Source organism: Babylonia areolata, chromosome 13 (assembly GCF_041734735.1).
Source record: "Babylonia areolata isolate BAREFJ2019XMU chromosome 13, ASM4173473v1, whole genome shotgun sequence".
Taxonomy (NCBI): domain Eukaryota; kingdom Metazoa; phylum Mollusca; class Gastropoda; order Neogastropoda; family Buccinidae; genus Babylonia; species Babylonia areolata.
The window spans coordinates 33,642,090-33,654,580 of record NC_134888.1 but is presented as its reverse complement, the minus strand read 5'-3'; the positions used below and the strand labels follow the sequence as shown (position 1 = coordinate 33,654,580).

Sequence of the window (12,491 nt, the reverse complement as noted above, 5' to 3'; positions counted from 1 at the left end):
GTGTGTGTGTGTGTGTGTGTGCATGTGTGTGTATGCGTGTGTGTGTGTGCATGTGGGGGGTTGGGGGCGTGCGTGCGTGTGTGTATGTGTGTGCGCGTTTGCATGCGTGCCTGCGTGTGTGTGTGTGTGCGCGCGCGCGTGCGTGTGCGTGCGTGTGTGTGTGTGTGTGTGTGTGTGTGGCAGCCGTGGTGACCTACGTGAAGATCAAGCTGGACGTGTACAGCCCAGAGTGGAGAGAAGAGCTGGCCGACCCTTCCTCTGCTTACTACAAGGAGATGACGCAGTCCTTCTGTGATGACGTGAGTTGGAGAGACAGTCATGCTTTCCTTTTTGGACCGTGGGAGGGATGGGGTGGTGGGGGAGGGTTGGGGGGGGGGAGGGGAGTGTGTACGTGTGAGTGTTCGGAAGGGAAGGATGTGTTCGTGCTGTGTGTGTGTGTGTGTGTGTGTGTGTGTGTGTGTAGGGGGTGGGGTGGGGGCTCGGGGAACGGGATTGGGGTGTGGAGGATGCATTATATGTTTGTGTTCGTGTATGTGTTTGTGTGTTCGCCTTTTCGATCCTTTATTTGTGGCAATTCATGCGAGTGGTAGCACCATACGTCAACGGGACTGTGTATGATAACTCTCAGAACAGTGCAGTTTCCATCCTGTTAAGAATATATTTTTCAGTTAAGAATGTTGAAGAGAGAGGAGGAAAACAGAGAGACAGACAGACAGACAGACAGCGACAGCAGAGAACGAACGAACAAACGAAGGAAATTTTATTTTACGAGGGTAAAGGAGTAAGCACAAAGTACTTGTTTACATCCGGCCCTCTGGACAAGAATAATAATTGAGAGAAAAAAAGTTGTTTTTATGCGAGAGTCAAATTCACAGCAGCAACATCAAAATTACATAAGCATGTACAAAAATAGGCATAGATACTTAAGTACAATACGATAACGCAAAAAATGATAAACAACAAGGACAATAGAAACGGGGCGTGGTAGAGAGCGGAAGGAAGAATGGACAAAGGGAAGAGTGAAGAAGGTAGGGGAGGCTGACTGAACTGACAGATACAGTGAGAGCGACAATGGAGACAGACATAGAGAGAGCAACAGCAGCAGAGGCTCCCTCCTTGGCAGCTTTCAAGAGGGAGCTGGACAAGATCACAGTTTAGTCCCCCCCCCCGCCCCCCCTTTTTTTTTCCCGGAGGGACGCTGCGAGTGACGGTGGGAGGGAGTATGTATACATGCTCTTTCTCATTGTCACCCCCTCCGGAGGAAAGATAGGTCTACTTAGGTTATAGCTAGGTATTTACGCCTCTGCGCACACAGGTCATTAATAGTCAGTAATGACGGCTGACCTTCCAATTTGAAGATTGAAGAGACTGACAGGGCAGGAGAGAGGCGTATATATTGCCAGTGTATACACGTTTATTGTTTACAATTGATATGTGTCACATAATCACAAGTTTTTTCATAAATGAGCGCGATATATGTTTTTAAAGATAGGGATGCTTTTCACAGTGTTTACATTGTGATAGGATAATAGTTCATTCCATAAACAGCCCCCTGAATAAGACAGACTAGATTTAAAAAGATCGATCCTTGGAAGTGGTACCATAACTTTATGAACATGACGATGAGTGTTGGTTACAAATTTATTCTTTAGTGAGAGGGGAGCAAATCCAGACATGATTTTGTACATAAATAGACCTTTGTTATATAGAAGTTTTGTTTTCAGAGGAAGGGTATCGAGAGCTTTATGATCAGATATAGTCAATGATAAAGATTTTAAAAGAATCAATTTTACAGCTCTTCTATGCAGTAGAGACTTCATAATACTGTCACTCGCCGAATCCCACACTATCAAAGCATAGTTAATGTGTGATTCTATAGAATATAAAAGCACTAACAAATAGTTTTCGACAGTGAAGATCCAAAAAGTGTTAAATTTTAGACAGGTGATAGATTTTTTTCAAAATACCTTTTTGCATAACAGAGAAATATTATGTGACCATGACATATTATCATCGGTAGTGATGCCGAGGATTTTATGGTCGTCATTTTTTTTTCAATCTTGTCGGCTTTGATGAAAATAGGCGCACAGTTTATGGACATATTTTGACGTTTTTGCCTTGTTGTGATTATTAGGAATTTTGTTGTGTTTTTGTTTGTTTGTTTTTTTTAGGATGGAGACACATGTGGTTTAGTTCTGACTATTCAGTCAGTTGGTCAGTACTTTCCAAGAGAGAGAGAGAGAGAGACAGATTCTATCAGAGCAGTTGACAAAATAGTCATGCATATTTTTCAGTTTGCCTCTTGGTCAAAATGTCTGATGATCTGTCTTGACCTTATTCATCTTGTTCTTCTCGGTCCAAGGGAGATAGTCGTTAACTCCGTGAACACCAGTAATTTTAGCAGTTGCGACCCTTATTAGTTACTAAACCTTTATGTTCTGTGTGTGTGGTGTGGTTTCACAGGTGTCGGGTTGGATAGAGCCAGAGATTCCGGCCTACCTCGGGTGTGAAGTTCTGGGATTCAGGTAGAAACTGAGATATAGCTGGCCTTCGCTGCCGGTACACTTGTTACTCTGCTTTGTATCATGTGACTGTGGGTGTGATGTCATGTGAAGTGACGTGCATGTGATGTTCTCTGACGTGGATGTGGTTGATGTGACATTCTGTGAAGCGGATGTAACATGATGTGGCGTGGATGTGGCATTTTGTGACGTGATTGTTGCATTATGCGATTTTGTGGATGTGACATTTTGTGACATGGTTGCTGCATTGTGTGATTTTGTGGGTGTCACATTCTGTGACGTGATTGTTGCATTGTGTAATTTTGTGGATGTGGTATTCTGTGACGTGGATGTGACATTTTGTGACGTTGTTGCTGCATTGTGTAATTTTGTGGATGTGACATTCTGTGACGTGGTTGTTGCATTGTGTGATTTTGTGGATGTGACATTTTGTGACGTGGTTGCTGCATTGTGTGATTTTGTGGATGTGACATTCTGTGACGTGGATGTGACATTTTGTGACGTTGTTGTTGCATTGTGTGATTTTGTGGATGTGACATTTTGTGACGTGGTTGCTGCATTGTGTGATTTTGTGGATGTGACATTCTGTGACGTTGTTGTTGCATTGTGTGATTTTGTGGATGTGACATTTTGTGACGTGGTTGCTGCATTGTGTGATTTTGTGGATGTGGCATTCTGTGACGTGGATGTGACATTCTGTGACGTGGTTGCTGCATTGTGTGATTTTGTGGATGTGACATTCTGTGACGTGGTTGTGACATTCTGTGACGTGGATGTGACATTCTGTGACGTGGTTGTTGCATTGTGTGATTTTGTGGATGTGGCATTCTGTGACGTGGTTGTGACATTCTGTGACGTGGATGTGACATTCTGTGACGTGGTTGTTGCATTGTGTGATTTTGTGGATGTGGCATTCTGTGACGTGGTTGTGACATTTTGTGACGTGGTTGCTGCATTGTGTGATTTTGTGGATGTGACATTCTGTGACGTGGATGTGACATTCTGTGACGTGGTTGTTGCATTGTGAGATTTTGTGGATGTGACATTCTGTGACGTGGTTGTGACATTTTGTGACGTGATTGCTGCATTGTGTGATTTTGTGGATGTGACATTCTGTGACGTGGTTGTGACATTTTGTGACGTTGTTGTTGCATTGTGTGATTTTGTGGATGTGACATTCTGTGACGTGGTTGTGACATTTTGTGACGTTGTTGTTGCATTGTGTGATTTTGTGGATGTGACATTCTGTGACGTGGTTGTGACATTTTGTGACGTGGTTGCTGCATTGTGTGATTTTGTGGATGTGACATTCTGTGACGTGGATGTGACATTCTGTGACGTGGTTGTTGCATTGTGAGATTTTGTGGATGTGACATTCTGTGACGTGGTTGTGACATTTTGTGACGTGATTGCTGCATTGTGTGATTTTGTGGATGTGACATTCTGTGACGTGGTTGTGACATTTTGTGACGTTGTTGTTGCATTGTGTGATTTTGTGGATGTGACATTCTGTGACGTGGTTGTGACATTTTGTGACGTTGTTGTTGCATTGTGTGATTTTGTGGATGTGACATTCTGTGACGTGGTTGTGACATTTTGTGACGTGGTTGCTGCATTGTGTGATTTTGTGGATGTGACATTCTGTGACGTGGATGTGACATTTTGTGACGTTGTTGTTGCATTGTGTGATTTTGTGGATGTGACATTCTGTGACGTGGATGTGACATTGTGTGACGTTGTTGTTGCATTGTGTAATTTTGTGGATGTGACATTCTGTGACGTGGATGTGACATTTTGTGACGTTGTTGTTGCATTGTGTAATTTTGTGGATGTGACATTCTGTGACGTGGATGTGACATTTTGTGACGTTGTTGTTGCATTGTGTGATTTTGTGGATGTGACATTCTGTGACGTGGATGTGACATTTTGTGACGTTGTTGTTGCATTGTGTGATTTTGTGGATGTGACATTCTGTGACGTGGTTGTTGCATTCTGTGACGTGGTTGTTGCATTGTGTGATTTTGTGGATGTGGCATTCTGTGACGTGGTTGTTGCATTGTGTGATTTTGTGGATGTGGCATTCTGTGACGTGGATGTGACATTTTGTGACGTTGTTGTTGCATTGTGTAATTTTGTGGATGTGACATTCTGTGACGTGGTTGTGACATTTTGTGACGTGGTTGTTGCATTATGTGATTTTGTGGATGTGACATTTTGTGACGTGGTTGTTGCATTGTGTGATTTTGTGGATGTGACATTTTGTGACGTGATTGTTGCATTATGTGATTTTGTGGATGTGACATTTTGTGACGTGGTTGTTGCATTGTGTGATTTTGTGGATGTGGCATTCTGTGACGTGGATGTGACATTTTGTGACGTTGTTGTTGCATTGTGTGATTTTGTGGATGTGACATTCTGTGACGTGGTTGTGACATTTTGTGACGTGGTTGCTGCATTGTGTGATTTTGTGGATGTGACATTCTGTGACGTGGATGTGACATTTTGTGACGTTGTTGTTGCATTGTGTGATTTTGTGGATGTGACATTCTGTGACGTGGATGTGACATTGTGTGACGTTGTTGTTGCATTGTGTAATTTTGTGGATGTGACATTCTGTGACGTGGATGTGACATTTTGTGACGTTGTTGTTGCATTGTGTAATTTTGTGGATGTGACATTCTGTGACGTGGATGTGACATTTTGTGACGTTGTTGTTGCATTGTGTGATTTTGTGGATGTGACATTCTGTGACGTGGATGTGACATTTTGTGACGTTGTTGTTGCATTGTGTAATTTTGTGGATGTGACATTCTGTGACGTGGATGTGACATTCTGTGACGTGGTTGTTGCATTGTGTGATTTTGTGGATGTGACATTCTGTGACGTGGATGTGACATTTTGTGACGTTGTTGTTGCATTGTGTAATTTTGTGGATGTGACATTCTGTGACATCGATGTGACATTACGTGACATGCATGTTATGTGACATTGACGCTGAGCGTACGCGTGCGCGTGTGCGCAAGCACGAGCAAAATTAATGTCTGCACGTGCGTGTGCATGCCTAGTCCTATTACTGTAGTACCAGTGGACTGAGAAGGGAGGAAAGGGGAAGTATTCCAAACTCAAAGTCAGAATAACTCTCCTTTTTTTATTCAGTGCAACTATTTTGGGAGTTACTTCAGTTGGAAGAAAATTGTCATAGCACTACTCTCGTGAGGGTTTTTTTTCTGTGATTGTTGCAGACATGCACCAGTGGGAATAGTTTTGAGCATGTCTGTTACAGAGTGTTTCAGGCGGGGACTAGATTTGACTTGATAAGAAAGATTTCCTGCGTAGAATTTATGTAAAGAGGAGAGGTAAATGATTTTGACTGTGTGAACTTTTATTATGAGGGGATGGGGGGTTGGGGGGGGGGCGTGGGGGTCGGACACGACTGACTACTATATAAAATTGCTCACAAACTCTTCTTTTCATTTTTCACGTGAGGCAGGTGGATGAATGGCAGTAATGTAGAATGGTTAAGACACTCAGCTGGAGTGGAGTGATGGCCTGGAGGTAACGCGTCCGCCTAAGAAGCGAGAGAATCTGAGTGCGCTGGTTCGAATCACGGCTCAGCCGCCGCCGGATATTTTCTCCCCCTCCACTAGACCTTGAGTGGTGGTCTGGATGCTAGTCATTCGGATGAGACGATAAACCGAGGTCTCGTGTGCAGCACGCACTTAGCGCACGTAAAAGAACCCACGGCAACAAAAGGGTTGTTCCTGGCAAAATTCTGTAGAAAAATCCACGTCGATAGGAAAAACAAATAAAACTGCACGCAGGAAAAATACAACAACAAAAAAAGGGGTGGCGCTGTAGTGTAGCAACGCGCTCTCCCTGGGGAGAGCAGCCCGAATTTCACACAGAGAAATCTGTTGTGATAAAAAGAAATACAAAATACAGAGAGTCCGTGAGGGCGTGGGTTCGAATCCCGCATTCGCCCTTTCTCCCAAGTTTGACTGGAAAAATCAAACTGAGCGTCTAGTCTATCGGATGAGACGATAAACCGAGGTCCCGTGTACAGCACACAACTTGACACACTGAAAAAGAACCCACGGCAACGAGAGTGTGTTGTCCTCTGGCAAAATTATGTAAAAAAAAAAAAAAAAAAAAAAAAAATCACTCTGATAGGTTCACAAATATAATAAGCATGCACTCAAGGCCTGACAAGCATGCTGGGTTGGGTTATGCTGCAGTCAGGCATCTGCCTAGCAGATGTGGTGTAGCGTATATGGATTTGTCTGAACGCAGTGACGCCTCCTTGAAGAAACTGAAACTGAAAACTGATGTTTTTGTTGGTGGCGGTGGTTGGTAGTAGTGATGTTGGTGGTGGTTGTAGTGGTGTTGGTGGTGGTGGTAGTGGTGTTGGTGGTGGTGCTGGTAGTTGGTGGTGGTGGTAGTGGTGTTAGTGGTAGTGTTGGTAGTGGTGGTGGTGGTAGTAGTGGTTCCCCCCCCCACCCCCACCCCCTACCCCCTACCCCCACACACACACCTCTTGTTGCTGTTCTCGTTGCTGAAAACTGAAAACTGAATCTGTTCACGTGGTAACGCCCACTGTCAGCAACAACCCGGTGACGATCGAGGCGGACCTGATGTTCACCGGGGAACAAGTCTCCCTGCGCACTGACGTGGACACCATCCTGCTGGAGAGTCCGGACCGGGAGCAGCTGGGGCCGGTGATCGGGCTGCGGATGGGCAAGTTCTTCATGTACGAGGAGTCCCTGGTCCTGGACCAGAGGACGCACTCTGCCAGCACCCCGGAGGTCACCAGTCCCCTGACGCCGAGCACCACGCCCACCTCCAGGCCTGTGCCCACCCCCACTGCACGTGAGTCTGGGTTTGTTTTGTTTGTTTGTTGTTTGTTTGTTTCTACCCTCAACAGTTGTTTTACCCCCACCGCACGTGAGTCTGGGTTTGTTTTGTTTGTTTGTTTCTACCCTCAACAGATGGTTTACCCCCACGAGATATGAGTCTGGGTTTGTTTTGTTTGTTTGTTTGTTTCTACCCTCAACAGATGTTTTACCCCCACGAGATATGAGTCTGGGGTTTTTTTGTTTGTTTGTTTCTACCCTCAACAGTTGTTTTACCCCCACCGCACGTGAGTCTGTGTTTGTTTTGTTTGTTTGTTTGTTTGTTTCTACCATCAACAGATGTTTTACCCCCACGAGATATGAGTCTGGGTTTGTTTTGTTTGTTTGTTTGTTTGTTTCTACCCTCAACAGTTGTTTTACCCCCACTGCACGTGAGTCTGGGTTTGTTTTGTTTGTTTGTTTGTTTCTACCCTCAACAGTTGTTTTACCCCCACCGCACGTGAGTCTGGGTTTGTTTTGTTTGTTTGTTTCTACCCTCAACAGTTGTTTTACCCCCACTGCACGTGAGTCTGGGTTTGTTTTGTTTGTTTGTTTGTTTGTTTCTACCCTCAACAGTTGTTTTACCCCCACCGCACGTGAGTCTGGGTTTGTTTTGTTTGTTTTTTGTTTGTTTGTTTGTTTCTACCCTCAACAGTTGTTCTACCCCCACAAGACGTGAGTCTGGGTTTGTTTTGTTTGTTTTTTGTTTGTTTGTTTGTTTCTACCCCCAACAGTTGTTTTACCCCCCACCGCACGTGAGTCTGGGTTTGTTTTGTTTGTTTGTTTGTTTGGTTCTACCCTCAGCAGTTGTTCTACCCCCACAAGACGTGAGTCTGGGTTTGTTTTGTTTGTTTGTTTTTACCCCCACCACAAGTGAGTCTGTGTTTGTTTTGTTTGTTGGTTTGTTTGCTTCTACCCTCAACAGTTGTTTTACCCCCACCACACATGAGTCTGGGTTTGTTTTGTTTGTTTGTTTTTATCCTCAACAGTTATTTTACCCCCAACACACGTGAGTCTGGGTTTGTTTTGTTTGTTTTTTGTTTGTTTGTTTCTACCCTCAACAGTTTTTTTTACCGCCACCACACGTGAGTCTGGGTTTGTTTTGTTTGTTTGTTTCTACCCTCAACAGTTGTTTTACCCCCACCGCACGTGAGTCTGGGTTTGTTTTGTTTGTTTGTTTCTACCCTCAGCAGTTGTTTTACCCCCACCGCACGTGAGTCTGGGTTTGTTTTGTTTGTTTTTTGTTTGTTTGTTTGTTTCTACCCTCAACAGTTGTTTTACCCCCACCGCACGTGAGTCTGGGTTTGTTTTGTTTGTTTTTTGTTTGTTTGTTTGTTTCTACCCTCAACAGTTGTTCTACCCCCACCGCACGTGAGTCTGGGTTTGTTTTGTTTGTTTTTTGTTTGTTTGTTTGTTTCTACCCTCAACAGGTGTTTTACCCCCACCGCACGTGAGTCTGGGTTTGTTTTGTTTGTTTTTTGTTTGTTTGTTTCTACCCTCAACAGTTTTTTTTACCGCCACCAGACGTGAGTCTGGGTTTGTTTTGTTTGTTTTTTGTTTGTTTGTTTCTACCCTCAACAGTTTTTTTTACCGCCACCAGACGTGAGTCTGGGTTTGTTTTGTTTGTTTGTTTCTACCCTCAGCAGTTGTTTTACCCCCACCACACGTGAGTCTGGGTTTGTTTTGTTTGTTTTTTGTTTGTTTGTTTCTACCCTCAACAGTTGTTTTACCCCCACCGCACGTGAGTCTGGGTTTGTTTTGTTTGTTTTTTGTTTGTTTGTTTCTACCCTCAACAGTTTTTTTTACCACCACCAGACGTGAGTCTGGGTTTGTTTTGTTTGTTTTTACCCCCATTGTTTTTTTGTTTTTTGTTGTTCTTGTTTTTCTATCGAAGTGGATTTTTCTACAGAATTTTGCCAGGAACAACCCTTTTGTTGCCGTGGGTTCTTTTACGTGCGCTCAGTGCATGCTGCACACGGGACCTCGGTTTATCGTCTCATCCGAATGACTAGCGTCCAGATCACCACTCAAGGTCTAGTGGAGGGGGAGAAAATATCGGCGGCTGAGCCGTGATTCGAACCAGCGCGCTCAGATTCTAGGCCATCACTCCACATCACTTGGTGTGACTAAAAATCCAGCATCTGTTGCTGCCCATAGAACTGCGTTTGGCATGATAGTGATGGAAAGCTAAACTATTTTCTTTCCCCGCACTACATGTGAGCTTAGCGATGAAAGTGGTAGGCAAGAGAAATTATCTTTCTGTGCGCGTTTCTTTGGTGCGTGCATACACATGGTGGATAAATGAAAATAATCATATTTGTGTGCATGCGTGTGTGTGTGTGTGTGTGTGTGTGTGTGTGTGTGTGTGTGTGACTGCGTTTGCTCTTGGGCGCGCGCATGTATGTGTGTGTGTGTGTGTGTCTGTGTGCGCGTGCGTTCGTGCGCGTGTGTATGTGTGTCCCCTCCTGTCCTCCCCCATCCCCCCTCACCCCCCCACCACCCCCCCCCCCGCCCCCCACTCCCCACCACCCCGCCCAGCAGCGAGCAACCCGTGCCTGCAGGGTGGCAGCTTCCACCGGCACCCGGAGCTGTGCAACTGGTGGGTGCAGTGCATGGACGACACGCCCATCGAGATCCCCTGCGGGCCGGGCTCTGTCTTCCTGGACATGGCCTGCAAGCCCTCCCCGCCAGGGTTCTCCTGCACGCCGACCGCCGGGGGATAGACGCCACGTGCCGTGCACGCACGTACATACACTCTCAGACACACAGACACACACAGACACACACACACACTCACACACACACACACACACACACACACACACACACACACACACACACACACACATTGATGGCTTGATGATGAAGAAGAAAAAAAAAGCAATTGTTGCTAGATGAAGAAAAAAAGCAATTGTTGCTAATTCAATTTACCATCGTGAAATAAAATCTTGACTTGACTTGACTTTACACACAACACGCACACACACACACACACACACACACACACACACACACACACACACACACACACACACACACACACACACACACACACACACACACACACACACACACACACACAGTGGATCTGGAAGCTTCCAGTGTCCCCATATCTCGGCGGCTGGACTCTCATACATTTGACGTGGGGAGTGTATCCCCGTTCACCCACTAGACAAATTCGTGGAGTAATGTAGCGGTTGTGGGGGATGGGGGGCTGGAGGGGGGGGGGTGAGGGGGGACATGGGTGTTGTGACTGTGTATCCCTGCCCAGGGAGCAGGGTAGAGGTTGAGGAGTTGTGTGCGGGGTGGGGGTGGTCGTGGCAGTTGCGTATCCCGTGGTGTATCCTTGTGTCAGCTTAATAAAAGAGGTGAACATTTTTAACCAGATTTGAAGGTTTTAACTCTTTCCATACGAACGGCGAAAGAGACGACGTTAAAGTCTTAACTCCCGAGAGCAAGGTTTCGGTTGCGCATGCGCACTAGAGCCTATCCAGTACTTGTATCCAAATCCGGACGACCTTCCCTACATGGGTCACATGTGGTGGTGAAAGGTTAGTAGATCGTCATATTTCTCTCCGTTTGCATGTTTTACAAACAATGTGGTCGTTTACGGTTGCCAACGTCGAGGGGCTGTCTGCATGCTTTCCAATTCTCACCAGACAGTACCACGTGCTGGTGCTATTTTTATCTGACAGACACGTCTAGCGCAAACACAAACGGCTCTAGCTCCGCCCCTTTTCTCTGCATTCAAATTTTGTATTACGTGTAGCTGACACATTTTGTACTTTCCAAAGTCAATTCAGGTCTAGATTGGAAGCTGCTAGGCAAATCTCGCTCTCTGCCATAAATGAAGCCAAACCGTAGCTTTATTAGGCTTTTATTTTGAATAAACCTTCACCGACGTCACAGTGTCAGACTCTGGTGAGAAACTGGCTTGATTCAAATCGCCCGCCATTTATAGTCCAGTTCAGGCTTTAACAGCGTTCCACCCAAATTACCATCATCAAAATATTGCAAGCGGAAGGCTCTTATACTGAAGACGTGAATGTTGACAAAGAATACCACAATTCTGACGACGGAAGCTAAAGGTTGGGTCACTCATACACCCACTGGACATCCGAGGGGTCTGTGTAGAGGAGAAGAGAGGACTGGCCGTACTGAGTGAGTTAAACTACGGAAGGTTGTTTTTTTTTAACTTTGAGTGGAAAGTTTGAAGTGGTGACTCGTTTTAATTGTTTGTTTTCTGTTTACCCTTGTAGTAGTTATTAACGCGGCGATAGCCTTGAGATGGCCTTAGTGGTCGGCGAGGCTCTAAGCACCATAATTTCATTTCATTTCATTTCATTTCCTTGTGTCAGCAAAACACTCGGTCAAGCACGAAACTTTCAGTGCACCACTGTTGCCGGACAGACAGAGGAAGAGGAGAAGAGTGGGGGGTGAGGGCAGAGCGATGGAGGAGAGTGGGGGTGGGAGGGGATGGGGGGTGGGGTGGGGGGTGAGGGCAGAGCGATGGAGGAGGAGGAGGGGTGGAGGTGGTGTCGGGAGACTCCTCAAGAACAGCTTTCTTTCCTGTGAATAATGAATGCGCCGTTTTCACTGGAGAGGATTTATTTGGAATAGTATGAGTTTCTTTTCTTCCTTGGGGTTACGATGTTGTAGAGTGGTTATTGTTTTCGTGTTTTTTTTGTTTTTTGTTGTTGTTTTTTTGTTTGTTTTTGTTGTTTTTTTTTGGGGGGGGGGTTGTTTTTGGAGTGGTAAGGGGGTATAACTGTTTTCGTTTTGAGGATTTTGTATTGAGGTTTTACATGGGAATAGTTTTCTATGAAATTTCATTGCTTTAACGGCAATCATCTTGATAATTAACGTCCACGGTAAAGCGGAAGTTCTTGAGAAAGTTTTTGAGGAGTTCATGCTGTCTTCGTGGAAACGTTTTTTTTTTTCCTAGAAGCATGTGGCGTGTGATTAATTCCAGTGTGTAGTTGTTGACGTACAGTATACCCGACTCCTCACTGTGTCATAGTTGTGGTGATGTACTTTGCTTTTGTGTCTTTGTATCAGACTATCGACCGTGTTATGGTTG

At 45.1% G+C, this 12,491-nt stretch overlaps 1 protein-coding gene across 1 annotated transcript in view; it reads left to right on the top strand.

Moving 5' to 3' along the window:
- Positions 1 to 10,155, top strand: part of LOC143288749 (uncharacterized) — a 38,980-nt gene extending 28,825 nt beyond the window's left edge. Inside the window, exons 17-20 of the mRNA XM_076597374.1 lie at positions 184 to 299; positions 2,464 to 2,525; positions 7,123 to 7,388; positions 9,953 to 10,155. Of these exons, the coding sequence (XP_076453489.1) occupies positions 184 to 299; positions 2,464 to 2,525; positions 7,123 to 7,388; positions 9,953 to 10,134 (626 nt within the window). The 3' untranslated portion in view covers positions 10,135 to 10,155. The remainder of the gene's footprint in view (positions 1 to 183; positions 300 to 2,463; positions 2,526 to 7,122; positions 7,389 to 9,952) is intronic.
- Positions 10,156 to 12,491: the final 2,336 nt, after the last annotated feature.